Here is a 19,617-nt window from a genome sequence, read left to right on the forward strand (position 1 = left end):
GGAGTGGCCAGGCCAGTGCACTTCCAGGTTCCAGTTGACCACTGCCTTCATTTTCTTTTCTTCATTTTTTTTTTTTTTTTATAATAGTCTAGGAGGCAATTGCCAAATTACTGTTCCACCTTGTTTCCAATATCTGAACTTAAGACAGCATGGCAAGCATTTCTGACTGAAATGAAAGGATTATGAAACTGAGCAGTTTGATTTTGCAACAAATAAGTGTATAAGTCAAACCCCATCTCAACCCTGCTCTAGTTGGTTCACGGAAGTTTCGCCCCCCACATTTCGCCCCCAGCAATTCGCCCCTCACATTTCGCCCCCGCACATTTCGCCCCCCGGATGTTTCGCCCCCACACATTTCGCCCCCGCACATTTCGCCCCCCGGATGTTTCGCCCCCACACATTTCGCCCCCGCACATTTCGCCCCCGCACATTTTTTGTGATTCCATACACTGATCGTTATTGAATCCAACTTTCTAATATACAAGTCATAATGCTGGTTCCACGTTGGGTCAAGTGTATTCTTCACAGTGTATGTAGAATGGCACTGCCCTGATCCATCAACTACCACCTTGGCGAATGATCAGGAGGCTGGAAAAAATATTTTTTCAGCAAGATTTCTTCACATAGTACTTACTGTCAGGCGCAGCTTGACGGGCCCGTTCCTCATGGAGCCCTGGTTAGACATGTCCTGCCTGCCGCGGGGGCTGAGGCAAATATGAAGGGAGTCAGAGGAGCGGCAGTGGAGGCGGCTGAGGCCCAGATGTGCCGCCCAATGCTGCTATGTGGGGAGGGGGAAAAGAGCGGGAGGCTGGAATCCGCAGCTGCTGCCGTAGCCACTTGCTTTCTTGTCAGGGCTGCGCCGCCATGCTGGGATCCTCAGTGGCTTCCAGTTTCGATGGCTGCTGCTCGCATCTGGCCTGCGGGGCACTGCTCTGCCGCTATAGAGATAGCTGCATCCAGCAAGGGAAGATGCCAGAATTAAAATAAGGGGATGGAGGGTGGTTTGGGTATTCGCTCCATAAACGCACCCTTATTTCAACCATTTTTTGGGGGGGAAAAACACGAAAAATACGGTATAGAGCGAAAAATACGGTAGGTCGTCTCCCAGCCGCCCTGCTCCGGCCCCGGGCAGGGCGCGATGCACTGGAGAGCCGGGGAGCCAGAGAGAGAGAGTTGGGGGAGGCAGAGAGCAGGTTGATTTCAGGGCTGCAGGGCTGGCAGGACAGTCGGAAAGGGTCTCCCCCCCAGGGCCTAACTAGGTACTGGATCCAGTGGGGGGGGGGGGCCTTCATGGTAGGAGTACAGCCCTCTCACTTCTGCCTTCTAAAATGGCTGTTGTCCTCTTGCAGCAGCTAATGGTATTAACAGGAAGTGCCGTGAGCAGCTGCGAAAGGTCATGGCAGCCATTTGGGAAGGCAGGAGCGAGAGGGCCATGCTCCTGCCACAAAGATCAATGCTGGACTGCTAGGTACTTTGATAGGTCTCAGGGGGAGGAGGGGGGGGCATGAGACATGTGGCTCACAAGCTGTATGTTGCCGACCCTATCTTAGACGCAGAAAGGGGAGGTGGGAAGGGAGACAAAGTTAGAGTGAGAGAGAGAGAACGGAGGAACGCTCAGGGGCGAAATGTGCAGTACACATAATCAGGGGCGAAATGTGTGGGGGCGAAATGTGCGGGGGCGAAATGTGTGGGGGCAAAACATCCGGGGGGCGAAATGTGTGGGGGCGAAATGTGTGGGGGCGAAATGTGTCTGGGGGCGAAATGTGGGGGGCGAAATGTGAGGGGCGAATTGCTGGGGGCGAAATGTGGGGGGCGAACCTTCCGGATCCCGCTCTAGTTACACCTCCTTGATCCTTAGTCACACCAGCTGTATGCACATAACTTCACCTGCAAAGGTGCATTAGGGCCTTAACGCACGGAATAGTGCGCACTAAATTGTCGTGCACACTAGCCACTACCGTCTCCTTTTAAGCAGGTGGTAATTTTTTGACTAGCGCACGCTAATCTTATGTGTTCGCTAAAACCGCTAACGCACCTTAGTAAAAGGAGCCCTTTGCTTTATGTGTTGAAGTAGCCTTGAATATTTGGCAACACAAAAGTCTACATCTTAAAATATTCATTATTGTTATACAAAATAAAGTGAGTTTTTAAAACTATCCTCGTGGAATCAAAATTAGTAATTAAAATTACACGTGTAAGCATAAAATCTTTTGGTGGCCCCTGAAACTTTCTTATATCCATTTTGTGGCCCTTTCCATGAGAAAGACTGGAGACCACTGACCTACACCAATGCCAACCCAAACCTGATCTACCAAGCTAGTCACCAGCTGTTGGATTAAGGATGCTATAGTTTTGGCCTACATTCTATGTGGATGTCCAGGTCCACAATTCTCAAAGGTAGCTTGACAAAAGATCAACTTTAGCAGAGTATTCTCTTATTCATCCACTGGAAATATGCAGGATGGCCAATTGATTGTTACTTAATTTTGTGTAAGACATTATAGACTGGATGTTCAGGCAAAGCAGGATTCAGCCTTTGTATTCAAGTCCAAAAGGTAGGCCTTTCTGGTTCCCACTTGCAAATTGTTTTCTTTTATACTTTGCAGGCATCTGGATCGGTCTGATTGAATAAAGAAGGAGGAGAATTAGTCCTTACCTGCTAATTTTCTTTCCTTAAATCCCTCCAGCCCACTCCAGAATCCCACCTTTGTTAGAAGAACAATGTTAAGAATCTAGTACATAGTTGGAGAATTTGGCAGGGAATTCAGTTTTAACAGTTGACATTGTTGCCTTGTTTCTAATTATTTCAAGTTTGAGTCATTTTGGGGAATTTAGTGCCTTTAATTTATTATTCTACTTGGCTATCAAAATACTGTCTAGTGGGTGACTGCACAGAATATAGGCAGTCCCCGAGTTACAGATGCCCATCTTAAGTACAACTCGTATTTAAGAATATAATTGCAGCTTAATTTGATTTCACTGAGCAGTATTTCCAGTGATATAGACTCGTATATTTCTCCTGTGGCAGATTCAGGAATGATGCATGGCCACATTAAGAACAGTATGTAGTTGTGCATGCTTAGAGAGAACACTGGTAGGGACTTTTGTCTGCTGGGAGCAGAGGTAAGCAGCAAGAATCTTAAAATCTACAAGTTCTGAATTGTATACAAATCCGACTTAAGAACAGCTTTAAATACATAACTTGTTTTTAACCTAGGGACTGCCTGCACTTTAAATAGTGATGTCACTACAGTAGTCTAATAGCTTTCAGTCTCCATCTGCTGGCAGGAAAAGGTAAACCCAAGCTTCTGGATTGATCTGGAGAGATTCCAGGAAATAACAGATAAGGACTCATTTCTCCCTATGTGTTATGAATTTGTTGTATTATGTATGCAATCTGCTTTGAACAGGCTTTGGTCAGAAAAGGCCAGAATGTAAAATTTAAATTAAATTGCACTTGTCTTTGAATTTCCCTGCAGAAAAAGCAAGGACTGAAATGCAAAACAGCGGTAATGTGTACAGTTGAGGAAATGAAAGCTTTGTTGATAAGGGCAAACACATTTTCAGAGCAGAGCGTAACCTTGTTACTACTATAATCTTAATAAGATTGCTTGTCAAGAAAAAATAGGCATATGGTACATGCTAAAACACATGGAAAGTTGTCTGAAACTGCCAAAATGATATTAATAATAATAGATGTTGGCATTGTAATCTGGATATAGGGACTTTAGATCATCTTTTGTTCTATTGTCCCCATATCTTAGCCTTTTGGAACTCAATCTGGGATCAAGTAAATTGTTTATTGGAAAATCACGTAGCATTAACTTATGATACTGTACTTTTTGGTATGTCTATGAGAAAAAAGAGTCAGATATCAATGTGTAATAACAAACTTTTATTGATTTTGACCGGAGTAGCCATTCAACATATTACTAATAACTGGAAAGACCATAGTAGGCTCAATTTTAAATTTTGGTGGAATTCAGTTTGCCACATATACAGAATGGAAAGATCAATAGCGGTGCAAAATGGAAATTATAAAAACTTCATTAAAATTTGGGAACCATTAACGTCCTTTTGTCATGATTGATGCCATTTTCCTAATATTTCTATATTTAATATGTAAGATAAGGGTGGGGTGGAGGGAGGGTTTCTATTACATGAAAAATAAAAATTACTAAAAGGATTTCAGGATGAGAGAGGGAGGGTTATATTTACAACTATAAGTTATAATGATAAGATGTACAAGTGGTTCAATCTATGTTATTGTGTTGCAATTTTTGTACACTTGATGAAAGTTTTAAAATGAATAAAGAATTATAAAAAAAAAAAATAATAATAATAATAATAACAGCTTATATACCGCAATACCATGAAGTTCTATAAATCCACTGTCTTGCGATACACTATTATGCTCTGATATATGTTGAATTTTGTTTCCTCTTCAGGTGGCAGGACCTCATAGCACAAATGGCAGGGACAGATAAAGTTGTTACCAAGAGAGTGATCCCATTACCACAGGTGTAAGTATTTGTAAAAAAACCCAACAAAAAACATTTTCTGTAAACCAGATTAGGAAGTGCTAAAAGGAACTTGAGACATTTATATCCTTTTTTTGAAGTACGAAGTCAAATAGGAAGGTAAACTGCACAATTCACATCATTGTTAAGTTAATATAAAGAAAACAAACCAAAAAACAAAGGAAATAAGGCGATACCTTTTTTATTGGACTAACTCAGTGCATTTAATGGTGAACTTTTGAAGGGTAACCCTTCTTCTTCAGATCAGAAATAAGCAAATGTTGACAAATATCAGTTTATATAAGGAAAACATGAAAGCGTTTCAAGGATAGGAAGAGGGGAGGGGTGGGTAGATGGGCAGGAGACAGAAAGGTGGCAAAGTAGTCTGTTTCCTGCCCCTCCCTCTTCCTATCCTTGAAATGCTTTCATGTTTTTCTTGCATATACTGATATTTGTCAACATTTTCTTATTTCTGATCTGAAGAAGAAGGGTTACCCTTCAAAAGTTCACCATTAAATGCACTGAGTTAGTCCAATAAAAAAGGTATCACCTTATTTCCTTGAGGGGGGGGTTGTTTGTTTTATTTCTTTATACTACCTTGGAAAGTGGACTAACACGGCCACCACACCATTTCATTAAAGATTTGTAAAATAGAAATTAGACTGTTCTTAGAAGAGAGAAGATTCTGTAAAGGTACTGAACCGCCTGAAAAATGGAAGAGCCTCCGATTAAAAATGTGAAAGGGTGAAAATTAGTTTAAAAAGCAGAGGTAGAGCCAAAGAGTGCTGGAAATATTGAAATGGGAAAATATAGAGATGCAAGAAAGAGAGAAGGGGATAAAAAGAGTTTTGTATAGAGAATAAGCCCAGAACCAAGAGAGCAGAGAATGTTTCAGAAGGAGAGCAAAGGTTTTTATGGCGAATGTGCTTTACCATTGATGGTGGTGCTAACAGAAATAATGACTGGAACTGTTCTTCAGAGATGAGCAGGAAGAAGAGGATCAGCAGAAATTAAAAGATGAACTGCAAGATATTCCTTCCTATGGGCTGCAGAGTTCAGGTACATAACTGAAAGGTTACAAAACTAATGTGCTTCTGTTTGCACAAAACATTCTTGACCCAATATTTAGGCTTTCTCTGGAGCAGATATGAACTTTTGCATCATTTGAGGTCATCTTTGGAGCTTGTTTTATAAAGACCCAACCACTATTGTTAAGAGTTCAAATTCTTACAAAATCCAATGTAAACTATTCAGAATATATTTGTACTAGTTTTTTATCCCGTTACATTAACGGGTGCTAGAATAGATGTGTAGACTTAGTCCTTCCTTCCCTTTCTCCCTTCCCCATTACTTTTACCTCCCCCCTGTCCAGCAGTAGCCCTTCTCCATTCCTTTTACCTCCCCCTGTCCAGTAGTACCCGTTCTCCCTTACCTGCTGCCTGTCCAGCATCCACTAGGCTGGGCAACCTCGGGGCTTTTGGTAGGCCGGCCCGCTTCGCATTATCAAAGTGGGCCGGCCTAGCAAATGTCCCGCGACAGGAACGTTGCTGGGGAAACCGCCGCACACATTGCAAACTGCCGAAGGCTCCTACTGCGCATGTGGCGCCACTGATCAGGGATCATGGCCGCACGAAGTTTCAACTCCGCATGCGCGCTAAAGGTTTTATTATAGCGGATAGGATATGTTTCAGTTTACTATGCAACTTTGTATCGAAACAGTCAAAATAAATTTAATCCATTGTGTGTGAAGTGTTCAGTACCCAAAACTCCTGCAAACGAGCCGCTTATGAGTTAATTAGTAGGGGACCATCATCACACTCTCACGTCACCATATACTTTAAATGTGATATAAATATGAATAATAAGTTGGAACCAGGCACTTACCTGGAAAGCTGACGACACTCCACGGCCCCAACTTGAAATAACAGTTACTTTTCACAGCGGCTAAGGAGGAGAACATCCATGTGCTCAAATCAGTCTCTTTCATCCATTTAACACATCCTGTCTACCCAGACCTGAGTTTCGCCATGATGGCGTCTTCAGGAGGGGTGACATGCACTCAAATGTGTGGGCTCACCATGTGATGCCAAAAAACACTTAAGCGGCTCATTTGCAGGAGCTCTGGGCACTGAACACTTCGCACACAATGGATTAAATTTATAAAGACTCGAACATAAAATGGGTGCTGTTTTGGAATTTTACATAGACAGACTGTTATAAAATTATGCCCAAAGTTTTGGGATTTTTTTTTGGGGGGGTGTACTATTTTGTGCAATGTATGGATTTCATCCTCTGATAATTTTGGCATTTTCATATTTTGGGGCATCAGAAGGGTACTAGCACAGCTTTCTGATGATTAATTAGCACAGCATGCATGGATTTAGCCTGAACTCTGTAAGTTAAATTAATTTCTTAGAGATTTTTCTAGCTCGTGTCTTTTGACCTAATGACTGTACAAAGCAGGTTACAGTTTAACATTCAAAGAGGCATAAAATTCACATCTTCAAACTTACACACCCATCCTTTACTCCTTATTACATTATTAACATGATGGCAATCTTTAAAAATCCTAGTTCCTTGTCATTAGCAGCAAATGAATCCAGACAAGTGAGTTGTGTCCATCCACTAGAAGGCGGAGATAGAGAGCACCAAGCTGAGCTCTGTTATATAAGGAATGGTATGCTCACTGGTAAACCAGTATTCTCTATCTCCACAGGCAGATGGATGGTTTTGCCTCCTGCTTCTGGTTTCTTCTGCTGCTCAGCCTGGCCTGCATGTGCTGCCTTGGTCCAGCTTCAGGTGCAGCTAAGCTCCTGTTTAGGCTCTGCTAACTCAGTTGAGTGAGGGGATTAAGCTTCCTGGGTGCCTATTCTAGGGTATAGCTGGTGGTGCAAGTTTCCTACCCATCCTCTATAGCCCCTTTTGGTATTGTCCGGCACTCCTACCTTCCTCCTCACTTAAAAAAAAACAACAAAAAAACGGTTATACCTAGAGGGCATGCAATGGATTAGAGGCATGGTACAGAGCAGGCAGCTGTGTGTATGTCACCTCTCCTCATAGTAAGTATATTTCTTTGGTTTGCCTTACTATTTGTGGCTTGCATCCTTCCCACGTTTGTTTGATCCCTTGGGGGGGGGAGGTGTTGGACTCTGTTCACTGACCTCTCAATCCTAGGGGCACCACGGACTGTTGGGCTTTGCCTTTTGTTCTCCCATGGTGTGGTTCTTAAAAATTCCAAATAAGGGAAAGACCAAATGGCATGCTGCACTTCGGCACATTTTCTAGGCTCTTGGGGGAGAGGAGCGCTTCCTCCAACTCTGGGGACTCTAGCACCCAAGGTTCGATTACTTAACACCACTATGGAGCTGACTTATTTCCTTGCATTCCAGGTAACAGTTTTTGCTCTTGGGGTGAGTCTGGGAGACGACAAATTTCCCTTGGCTCATCCTTCAATTCCTTCAGGAATGGTGGATCATGGGTCTTGGTATCCCTTATTTCTGCGTACTGGTCTCTGTTCCACCCTATTAGCATCCTAGATTCTACAAGTAACCAATGCAGACCTTTGCATGCTAAGCACTGCAATGATATCTGTTTGTGAAAAGAAGTTTGATAATATTGACATGAGGAACCATTTATAGCACATAATCCTTAATCTCGCCCTCTCTGGTCACCCAATCAAAGAAATCAATCAGATTCATTTGGCATGATTTACCTTTGGTAAAACTGTTATCTCAGATCTTGTAACTCGTTAGATTGCAAGAAGTTTATTGTCCTTTGCTTCAACACTTCTCCTTTAATTTTCCAACTCCCCAAATAAAGTTTGTTAGCCTGTAGTTTCCCACTTCTTCTCTGTCCTCATTTTTGTGAAGAGGGGGCCACCTCTGCTCAACTTCAATGCTGTGAAGCCTCTCCCATCTCCAAAGATCAGGATTTTTCTGAGCTCCCTCAGTATCCTGGGGTGTATCTCAACTAGCCCCATGTTTCTGTCCATTTTCAGCTTTTTGAGTAAATAATAAATACATTATTCTGTATCCAGTATGAGTATTTACTTCATTTTCATATAGGCCTTTGTCAACTGACCACAGTCCATCTTCTGGATTTTCTCATTTGAACACAGAGGCACTTTTTCCTCATCACTTTCCATATAGCAGTTCGTAACATCTTTCAGTCTAACAATGCCATATCTAGTTTTCCTCCTTTCCCCAATATATCTGGAAAAAGTCTTGTCTCCTATCTTTACATATCTAGTCATTTTTCTTCCACCTGTGCTTTGCCAGCATATTTCTCTTTCTTTCTTTCAGTTTTATTAGGTACTCTTTTCTGTGCTTCTTTTGCATTCTTCTGTGTTTCTTGAATGCTACCTCATTAGTTTCTCAGCTACTTGCTTGGAGAACCATATTGGTTTCATTTTTTATTTTTTTGTTTACTTTTCTTCAATAAAAAATCTATTGCCTTTTATAGCTCCTTTCAGCTTCAGCTACTGTGTTTTCTCTCTCTGATGACCTCCAATCCCATCAACTCTTTCTTCAGATACTCCCCCATATTTCTAAAGTCAGCATGTTTGAAATCTATGACTGGGTTTTGTGAATCTGCATTCCACTTTAGCTCTTATATCAAAATATACCTTGGTATGATCTCTATTGGCCAAATGGTTGGCCATCGAGACATTAGATACACTATCTCTATTAGTGAACACTATACCCAGCAATACCCCTTCCGTCGTGTGTTCTGTCACCATTTGTCTGAGCAGTGCACTTTGACAGGCATCCATGATCTCTCTACTTTCTGATTCCACAGATGGATGCCATATCTGGCAAATTAAGATCTTCCAGAAAGACCAAATCACTTTTATTCCCAGCTTCTGAATATCTATGATTAGGTCTTTGTCCATCATCTTCATTTGTGTTGGAAGTCTATAGATGATATCCATATGGATAGAGGTTCCATATTCCCTTTCCAGGATGATCCATAGCGCTTCCTCCTTTCCCTTCAGCTGCTTTAATATTATTTTGCACATACAGCACCACTCTTCAACCCCTTTTGGTCTTCCCTATCCTTCTTTCTATGGTAGTGTCCCGATCATGGGGGTCTTTGAACTATTTCTCTGTGATAGCAGTAATATACAAGTCTGCTTCTAACACTGGGGCTTGCATATCCTGGATTTTGTTACTTAGACTATGGGACTCTTCTGATTCGTTTTGTGGGGTTTTTTTTTGGGGGGGTGAGGGTGTTTTTTTTTGGTCTAATCACTCTTTCAATTTGTTTATTTTTTTTAATTATTAGCTTTATTTTCCCTACTGCTGTCATGTTTTTATTTTTCTGTGGGTCACTTCTTGAACTCACCTGCATCCATCTGCCACCCCTAATTTCTGGTTTAAATGTCTAGAAAGACATTACCTGAATTTATCACCAAGGATCCACTTTCCTGCCACAGAAAGATGTAGCCCCTCATTACAGTACACCCTTTTCTTGTTCCATATATTGCCCCACCTGTGTATCTAAAACCTTTTTGATACCAGACTTTGAGCTACTTATTGGACTTCTCTGTATTATGTAGTGTTTTTTCTCCCTTTCCATAGGTAGAACTCTACACATGTACTATTTTTGGCCAGCTCATATGTCCCCAGGTGGAATACAATGTCAGTGTTAAAATCCTCACGCTCTTCTCTGATGACAGTCAGTATCTGGTTGATATTCCTGACAGCTCAGAGGATCCTGGAAGGCATTTCACTTTGGACCTATAGACTAGGTTCCCAAGTTAATGTCTCTGATAATAAGTCTTTTGGCTGCAAGAACTTTCTATTTTGAGCTGTTTTGTTAATTCTTTGGTGGATGTCTTCTGTACTGAGTTACCTTCTTAGCCTGTTATTCCACCTCTTGTTATTTTCTGAGTATCATGATGCTCTAATGCAGCAAAGGAATTATGTAGGGGCAAAGACAGAGAGGGCAGATGCCTCTGTACCTATTGTGACCTATTCTTGGAATATTTAATTCTCTGGAATGGTGTTGATAAATTGGCTGGATGCTCTATAGCCTTGGAAACTCCTTTAATTGTAACCAATCATTTGCGCTAGGCTGGTTGTCCATTTAATTCTTGGTATTTTTTCTGGCTAGATAAAGATTTGGACATGGATTCCCATATGGTTATGAAATCCCTGTCTCCATCACCCACCACATCTGAGAAGCCAGAAGTGGCTGATCTTGAACAAGAAGCTTGGTCACAGAGTTCATTTGAGCAGGAGCAACAAACTTTAGATGCTCTGAAAGAGGGAGAACTTCCACATTCCATCTCTCAACAACAGTGGGCAATAGATGCACTAAGGAACTGTAAGTAGTAGCATGGAAACAATTTATGACTTAATAGTCAGCACCTTTTGTACTGGACACATATATTTAACACTAGCCATTCCAAATACAGTCAAACCTCAGTTTGCGAGTAACCCGATTTGCGAGTGTTTTGCAAGACGAGTAAAACATTTTCGCAAAACTTGTTGCGCAAACCGAGTGTTGACTCGATTTGCGAGCACCCACCCCGAGAACCGGCGGCGGTCCCCCAGCGAGAACAGGCACCCCCCGCCTGATCAACTTTAACTCACCCCCCCCCGTCTGGCACCGGCACGCAGCCCACAGGACGTGCCGGTGCCGCTTGAAGATCTTCCTGCCTCTGCCGGCTTTGAGCATGCATCTGCGCATGCTCAAGCCCTTCTAATTCTCTCTCTCGCCGAAATTCTCAGAGATCTCGGCAAGAGGGAGAATTAGAAGGGCTTGAGCATGCGCAGATGCATGCTCAAAGCTGGCAGAAGCAGGAAGAAGATCTTCAAGTGGCACCGGCATGTCCTGTGGGCTGTGTGCCGGTGCCAGACGGGGGGTGAGTTAAAGTTGGTTGAGCGGGGGGGGGGTGCCTGTTCTCGCAGGGGGGGTGCCAGTTCGAATGGGGGGAAGCAATGCCGGTTCTCGTGCGGGTGCCAGACGGGGGGAGGGTGAGTTCAAGTTGGTCGGGCGGGGGGTGCCAGTTCGCACGGGGGGGGGGGGTAGCAGTGCCACTGGCCTGGGGGGGGGGGAACGTATCAAAGCAAGTTTCCATTATTTCCTATGGGGAAACTCGCTTTGATATACGAGTATTTTGGTTTATGAGTATGCTTCTGGAACGAATTATGCGTGTAAACCAAGGTTCCACTGTATGTAGAAACCAAATTGATATCTTAACACTCACTTCATAAATAATAACTGAACTGCATAAACAATTACCTTCTTCTGAAACTCTTAATTTGTCGATCTTAAAAATATTTTTTTTGTTGGTTGCGACCTGCTCAGCACAATTTAACTATGCTGGAGCTTATCCAACCTGTTAAATTATTTTTAATACTGGGCCCAAAAATGTTTGCAACATCTCGGACCTTACAAACTGCCACCTGAGTCATAATTTATGGAGATATTGTTACTTTTAACATAAAAACCAATGTAAACCAACTAGAACTGTGCTGCAAAAGTTTTTAGACATGATTTCAAACAGCTGCAAGGGAGCAGCTAAAATATGACTTTTTTATAACTTCAGTGTCATGCTCTTATGTACCTTTTTTGTGTTTTGCTTTTCAAAAACTTACTTAAATCATAGTTTAGGCAGCTTTCTTTTGGAAAAACTTCTAGGCTAGTCTTGAATGTGAGCAGAGTGAAGCCTGAATTGTGTTTCCTGAGGTTTATATAAAAAAGGTTTCTTCCTTTGTAGCTGTAAAGATATTCTCTAGTGACATAAAACCATAGCATTTTGACCTGTATGTTTCTGTTTCCCAGCCCCTCTGCCATCATGAAACTTTTTCCCCAAGCGGTGAACTTGCGAAGCATGAGTAGGATATTTCATCTCTTTTTCACCGATTTCTGCTTATTTTCCTTCTTAGCTTTATTTTCCAGATTCAAATTTGAGACTCTAAAGAATTGAAAATATAGAAAATGCAACTGTTTCAAAGAGCAAAACTGATTTTTCACAATTCATTGACGTTTTATGAGTTTCAGAGAGAGTTAACATGTCACACAATGGATTACATTAAAAGACAAGGGTCCATTAAGTCCAACTGTTTTTTTGATTAGGAAACTTGAGAAAATGACAAGATCATTATACCACTGTAATCACTTTGGTTGCTTGGTGAAAAAAAAATTGTCTTGGCTCTCGAATAATAGTGAAATAACACTTGTTCTTAGATTATTACATTGTCATCCCAATGATCCTTTTTAACTGAAGTAAATCTAAAAATGCCTTCTAACTTCTAGGTCGTCTGTGTTAATGAAGGTCATTTTAGTCCATACTTAGAATTTTCTTGACTTTCAGTATACACCCTCATGGGCATGCTGCATTCCTGTACAATTTGTATGTGATCAGCATGGAAAGGAAAATTTTGAGCTTTGAATGTCTCTTTGCTTGTTTCTAAATACTGTTTCTCTAATTACAGTGAGCGCTTTAAGGCATTTGCTGGTTCAGCACCTGGGCTTGCCTGAAGGGGGAGCCCGTAAGGACTGGCAGCTTCTTCCTGCCTGTAGAACACTTTTTCATAGACCCTATATTGACAGTGCTTTGAAGCATTTGAACAATAGTGTACAAAATCAGCAGGAAACTGACAGGATTCCCCCTACTACAAAGGAACCTGCAGCTAGTTTTGGTGTGCAGACTCTGTCAGAAGGAATGAAACTACAAACTGGAGGGCCCAAGAGAAGCAGTTGCTCAAAAGATCCACCAACTGGGAGCCTTGAAACTCCCACTGTAGACTTGGATAGTGGTGCTGAAGAGGGTGGTGACCAGTTCTTTGATGCTCGAGACGCCTACAGCGATGACAACCCATCAGAGAGTGAGGGAACAGATAGGAAAGACGAAGAGGTGACACTGTTACGGATCTCAGGTAAGTGTATTCTATTTCCAGAGCTCAGGATGATAAACACAGTTGACCAGGGCTCTATCATTGTTGTTCCTCATGGTAAAAGCCAGGTTTTGTCTAAGAAGCTGAACTTAAATGAAATGCAGAAGTAACTGCAGTTAAAGAAATTAAGTTACAGTGATTTGCACTCACAGAGGTATGCTTTAGAGATGCAGTTAAAGGAAAGTAATAGTGCTCGCTCATAAAATTTTATAATCCAGTTTGAGATAATTTTCATGGTTTCATGAGATAATGTTCATGGTTTTCTCTAACGGATGTAGCGGTATATAAGAAATAAATTACATTACATTACATTATCAGTATGAAAGTACAGTACGCTCCTCCCTCCATATTCGCGTGGTTACGGGCAGAACATAGACGCAAATAACTTTTTATATGCTATTCACGTTTTTTTTGTAACAGCCAGCATTTTTATTATTGAAACCACGAATAGCCTGTTCGTGAAGGAGAGGCAATATCAGTGAAGACAGCAGCGATTTTCTCCATGCATGCTAGGAAGCAGCGATTTTCTCTATGCATGCTGGGAAGCAGCATTTTTCTCCATGCATGCTGGGAAGCAGCGATTTTCTCTATGCATGCTGGGAAGCAGCATTTTTCTCTATGTATGCTGGGAAGCAGCATTTTTCTCTGTGCACACTGGGAAGCTGGAAAGCAGAGATTTTGTGGTTGAAAGATTTGAAGCAGTGATTATGTGGGTTAAAGCATGGAAGCAGCAATATTCTGAGTGAATGCTGGTAAGCGCTAAACTTTTTCATCGGTACAGTACAGGTACTTTACTCATGATGTCATTTTGGGGGGAGGAGTCAGCATGTGAAAAATCGTGAATAAGTGAAACCATGAGTGCTGAAACTGCTAATACAGAGGGAGAAGTGTACGTACTTTTGCTTTGGAAACTATCCCAGACAAACTATAGAGGCAATTGTATAACAGGGATACCACATTTGCACAAGCAGTGAGCCTATTCTCTGAGACATCTATGCATTCTTATAAAATACTAATGTGAACTGGCAGTGGCGCACGCATTTACACCAAGTCTGTGGCTGGGGCAGTTGGGTGAACCTAAATGTGGCATTTATATGGTAAAACTTGAAGAATGGTCTGAAATTTGGCAGCTAAAATTTAATGCTAAGAAATGCAAGGTCATGCATTTGGGCTGCAAAAACCCAAGGGAACGGTACAGATTAGGGAGTGAAGAGGTTATGTGCACGACAGAAGAGCGGAACTTGGGTGTGATTGTATGTGATGATCTTAAGGTGGCCAAACAGGTTGACAAGGTGATGGTGAAAGCTAGAAGGATGCTCGGGTGCATAGGGAGGAAAAAGGAGGTATTGATGACTTTGGTGAGACCTCATTTAGAATATTGTGTACAATTCTGGAGGCCGTACCTTCAAAAAGATATAAAAAGCATGGAGTCAATCCAGAGGGAAGGCTACTAAAATGGTATGTGGTCTTAATCATAAGGCGTATGGAGACAGACTTAAAGATCTCAATCTGTATACTTTGGAGGAAAGGCGGGAGAGGGAAGATATGATAGAGATGTTTAAATACCTACATGGCATAAATGCGCACGAGGCAAGTCTCTTTCATTTGAAAGGAAGCTCTGCAATGAGAGGGCATAGGATGAAGTTAAGAGGTGATAGGCTCCGGAGTAATCTAAGGAAATACTTTTTTTTATAGAAAGGGTGGTAGATGTATGGAAGAGGTGGTGAAGACAGAGACTGTGTCTGAATTCAAGATGGCCTGGGATAGGCATATGGGATCTCGGAGAGAGAAAGAGATAATGGTTACTGTGGATGGGCCATTTGGCCTTTATCTGCCATCATGTTTCTAGTAACATACAGGATTCTGTAAGTAGCTCATGTCAATTTTAGAGGGCCATTTTACAGAATTGCCATTGACAGAAATGCATTTAGGCGCACCACTGCCATTTATGCGAATTAGTGTATATTTACCCCCCTGAATGGCACTAGTCTATAATTTAAGTGCTCAATTGGCACTTAAATTTAGGCAGCCTTTTATAGAATGAGGGGGAAATGTGCTTAATTACACCTGCTTGACTTGTCAAAAGAATTCATGTTGCCCTAATTCTCCTCCCCTAAGAATGCCTCTGTTCTCTGTAGGAACAGTGCGTGCATTTATGCTGCATATTAGGGGGTGTGGGACTTGTATACCACTTTTTTTCAATCTACGCATGCTGAGAAAAGTTAGACACCTTTTTCACCGACACCACTTTTCCATTTTGGTCCAATCGATTATTTTATCTCATTTACTATTGTAATGCCCTTTACCTCGGTATTACAAAAACTTGTCTTTCCAGATTACAATTGGTCCAGAATACTGCTGCCAGGCTGATTTTTGGAAAGTGTAAGTTTGACCATGTGACACCACAAGCCTCTTCTCAATCTCCACTGGCTCCCTGTGTATCTTAGAGTCCAGCTCGTGCACCTGTTTTGTTTTTAAAATTCTTCTAGGTATTTTCATTCCTTTAGTTCCGTTATCTTGGAATCTTTATAGATTCTCTTTTGCAAGAGGAGATCAACAACTTAAGTTTTCCTGCCCATCCAGTAAAGGTATCAAAAGAACCAAGATCTTTGGCCTCTCTTTGTCCTTTAAGTTCACACAACTTTGGAACGATCTTCCACTTTTTCTGAGACGCTTTGGCTCTCTTTCTTTCTTTCGCAAGGCTTTGAAAACTATTTTGTTTGCCAAACACTTTGGTAATTAACCCTTTTAAGATCCAATTAATATGTTTCTTTCAGCTTAATCTAACTATTGGAAACCGAGTCGAGCACTCTTAGATTGAAGTCTCAGTATATAAAACCAAGTATTAGATTAGATTAGATTAGATTATTGTGGTTACACATTCAAAGCAGTTGACATATATGCAGGTACTTATTTTGTTCCTGGGGCAATGGAGGATTAAGGCACTTGCCTAGGGTCACAAGGAGCAGCGCTGAGACAGTAGCTCTACCACTAGGCCACTCCTATCTGCACATAATGTACAGATGCTGAAAACAGTTATGCCCTTCATTTACAAACAAGACCTCTACCTCGTCTCCTAAGAGAGTCATCTTTTAACTTCCATCACAGAACACTCCTTCATCATTCCACACGGAATATCAGTTTGGCCAAGCAGTTCTACAAAATTTATTCTCTACTTAGTTGCCAACTCTTTTGGTTTTGCCAGGATCATGGTAGTTATTAATAATTCTCTTCTTAGAGGTATGATCCTGGCAGCTGGGGTGTCCTACATATGAGAATATGTTGCCTGTTTATCCTTGGATAAAGCATGGTTACTCACCTGTAGCAGGTGCTACCTGAGGACAGCAAGCAGATATTCCATTTTCTTATCCATGACTTGGTTGTTGATGTGTTTTGCACAAGAATTTGTAATGCTGGACTGTCTTTAATTTTAAAAAATGACTTAAACTCAAAATCAGGCCTATTATGTTTAGCTCTCTTTTTTTTCTTTGCAAACAGGAAACTATTTGATCCTTGATGGGTATGAGATGCTGCAGGAGAGTTCCACTGATGACGAGCTCTCTTCCTCCGTTACACAATGCACTACAAGCAGCCCCTTAACAGACTGTTTCCTCCAAAACCTGGATTTGCCTGGAAATATTCAAGATGATGCAGGCATCGCCCCAAGTGCAGTAGAATTGCTGGGGCAGCACAGCCAGATGGGGGCAGAAGGTCCTTGGTCCAGTCCAAAAATAATACCCTTCACTTCAGCATCTTCTAGCCAGATACTGCAGTACATTCAAACGATAGAGACAGATCTTGAACACTTAAAGGTATATGTGACTCCATCCTAAAATAAATTACTTCCTGTCATTTCCAAAGAAAAGGAAGCTACAGTGAAACTTATGCCATCTGTTGAATTTCTTTTTACTAGCTGGGTGTTTCCTTCAAAATGAGGCATACTTCTGCACTATATTACAACTGCCATTCTGGGTATTTATTTTACTTGCTAAGATCCAATTTATTTGCTAAGTTTCCCTATAAGATGTTTTTCCCCTCTCCCCTAAGATGGGCAAGACTCTCTGACTATATGAATGTGGTAAAAATGTGCATTCTTGCTCCTGTTCGATATTGCCACATATGGGACACAGGCCGTAGAAGTCTGCCCGGCATCGGCCCCTATGCTGGAGTCATCGTCAGCCAGGGCTGCACAAGTCCAGTCCTCGAGATCTACTGGCAGACCAGGTTTTCAGGATATCCACAATGAAAATGCATGAAAGAGATTTGCATACCAAGAAGACAGTGCAGGCAAATCTTTCTCATGCATATTCATTGTGGATAACCTGAAAACCTGGCCTGTCAGTAGATCTCAAAGACCGGATTTGGGCAGCCCTGGCCTAAGCTAACTCCAGCCTATCTCAATCCATCTTGCCACATACTGGATCTAGACCATAAAAGTACATCCAGCATTGGCTTCACTGCTGGGGCTGCCATTTTGCAAAACTCCTGATCATCACAAATGAAGTTAGAGCTCTTGTTCTATAGACTTTTGTACCAATACTGTTTTCTTTTTATTCAGGGATCCTTTGTGTGTATCCCACGCATTTTTGAACTCCATCACTGATTTGCTTCTACCACCTCTCCAGGGAAGGCTTTTCAGGCATCCCCCACCCCCTCTCCGTGAAAAAGTATTTTCTGGCGTTCCTTCTCAGTCTAACCCCCCACAATCTCATCCTCTGTCCTCTAGTGTTACCTTTTGTAGATTAATAATCTTTAAGTGCTTAAATGCCTATATCATATCTCCTCTATCGCTTCTTTCCTCTAGGTCAGTGGTAGGCAATTCCAGTCTTCGAGAGCCGGAGCCAGGTCAGGTTTTCAGGATATCCACAATAAATATGCATGAGATAGATTTGCATCTCAAGGAGGCAGTGCATGCAAATCCATCTCATACATATTCATTGTGGATATCCTGAAAACCTGACCTGGCTCCGGCTCTCGAGGACTGGAATTGCCTACCCCTGCTCTAGGTTATACATATTCAGATATTCAAGCCTCTTCTCATATGTCTCTCAGCGCAATCCAGATATTAATTTTGTTGCCCATATAATAAATTTCTCCGTAATCTGTTCTATTAGTGTTATCTTGTGTTTTTAGGAGAATGGATTATGTCCTACAATTATACAGTTTACTCTCAAAATCACAGCTCTAAATGCTTATGCTTTAAATATATATATTTTCCAAAATATGTTTGTAAAGTGCTCAGACCCTTAATCAAATTAATCTGTGATAACAGACTATGGTTATTGTTGGACCATCATTGCCTCAAACCACTCGCTATGAACAAACTATAGATGTAATAAATTCACTTATCTGGTGTAGCGGGTGTTTGATAGAAGAATTTAACAATAACCATAGTATTATACAAAAAATAAAGATTAATACATCGGGCTTTTGATTTTAGGTTTTAACTAATAAACACCCACAACACAAAAAAATTAAAATAGGTGTTTATGGATAAACATTGGAAAACCTTCACTTCCTTCATGCTCTCTCACCCACTCCTCTTGCCTGCTTTGGATCGTCCACTCAGTTTTTCAGCCTTTTCTGTGCTGAGGACTTTTACTAACACAAACATACCTATTTGATTCCACTAAGAAAAGCACCCAGTAATAGCTTCTCTAGTTAACAAGAACAATAATTAGCTGGAAAATAGCAACTAAATTTATAAACACCTAAGAATAGAAGCCTTATTAGTTAAAGCAAACTAAACAGTGGAGTAACATGGCAGCCACACTGCTTTGGCCTACTTCTACGCATGATTTTTTAAAAATATATATGCTGATTAATAGAACTTGGTGGTTTTATGTTGCAGGGGATAGAGGACAGTTACCATACGCTTTGCCAGAGGATGGCTGGATCTGCACTTCTAGATGAAGCTTCAGGTATGTTAGAGTTTGAGCTGTTAATTGCTAAGATCTAGATCAGGTTAAACTGATCAAAGTTCATAATATTTCAGACAAAAGATGCCTGAGATTCCACTTCAGAATCCATCTCTCCAAGGTAGTGTTTCCAAAACGCCGAAATCTGGCTGATCAAAACTAGAAAGACCAGGCTGTGAGGCAGGAGAAGATTAGAAAAGCTGAACTTTCAACCCAAAAGTGCTCCGCCATTTTTTATAATCCTGGGCATTATATCAATTTCAAAAGTTCAGC

General features: G+C 41.5%; 1 protein-coding gene across 7 annotated transcripts in view; it reads left to right on the plus strand.

Moving 5' to 3' along the window:
* Positions 1–19,617, plus strand: part of ARHGEF12 (Rho guanine nucleotide exchange factor 12) — a 161,418-nt gene that overhangs the window by 132,358 nt on the left and 9,443 nt on the right. For all 7 annotated transcript variants that reach the window (XM_033917827.1, XM_033917829.1, XM_033917830.1 and 4 more), the window contains 6 exons: positions 4,449–4,523; positions 5,500–5,579; positions 10,635–10,847; positions 12,965–13,408; positions 16,925–17,238; positions 19,278–19,347. In XM_033917827.1, coding sequence (XP_033773718.1) covers positions 4,449–4,523; positions 5,500–5,579; positions 10,635–10,847; positions 12,965–13,408; positions 16,925–17,238; positions 19,278–19,347 — 1,196 coding nt within the window. The remainder of the gene's footprint in view (positions 1–4,448; positions 4,524–5,499; positions 5,580–10,634; positions 10,848–12,964; positions 13,409–16,924; positions 17,239–19,277; positions 19,348–19,617) is intronic.

Source organism: Geotrypetes seraphini, chromosome 13 (genome assembly GCF_902459505.1).
Source record: "Geotrypetes seraphini chromosome 13, aGeoSer1.1, whole genome shotgun sequence".
NCBI classification, from domain to species: domain Eukaryota; kingdom Metazoa; phylum Chordata; class Amphibia; order Gymnophiona; family Dermophiidae; genus Geotrypetes; species Geotrypetes seraphini.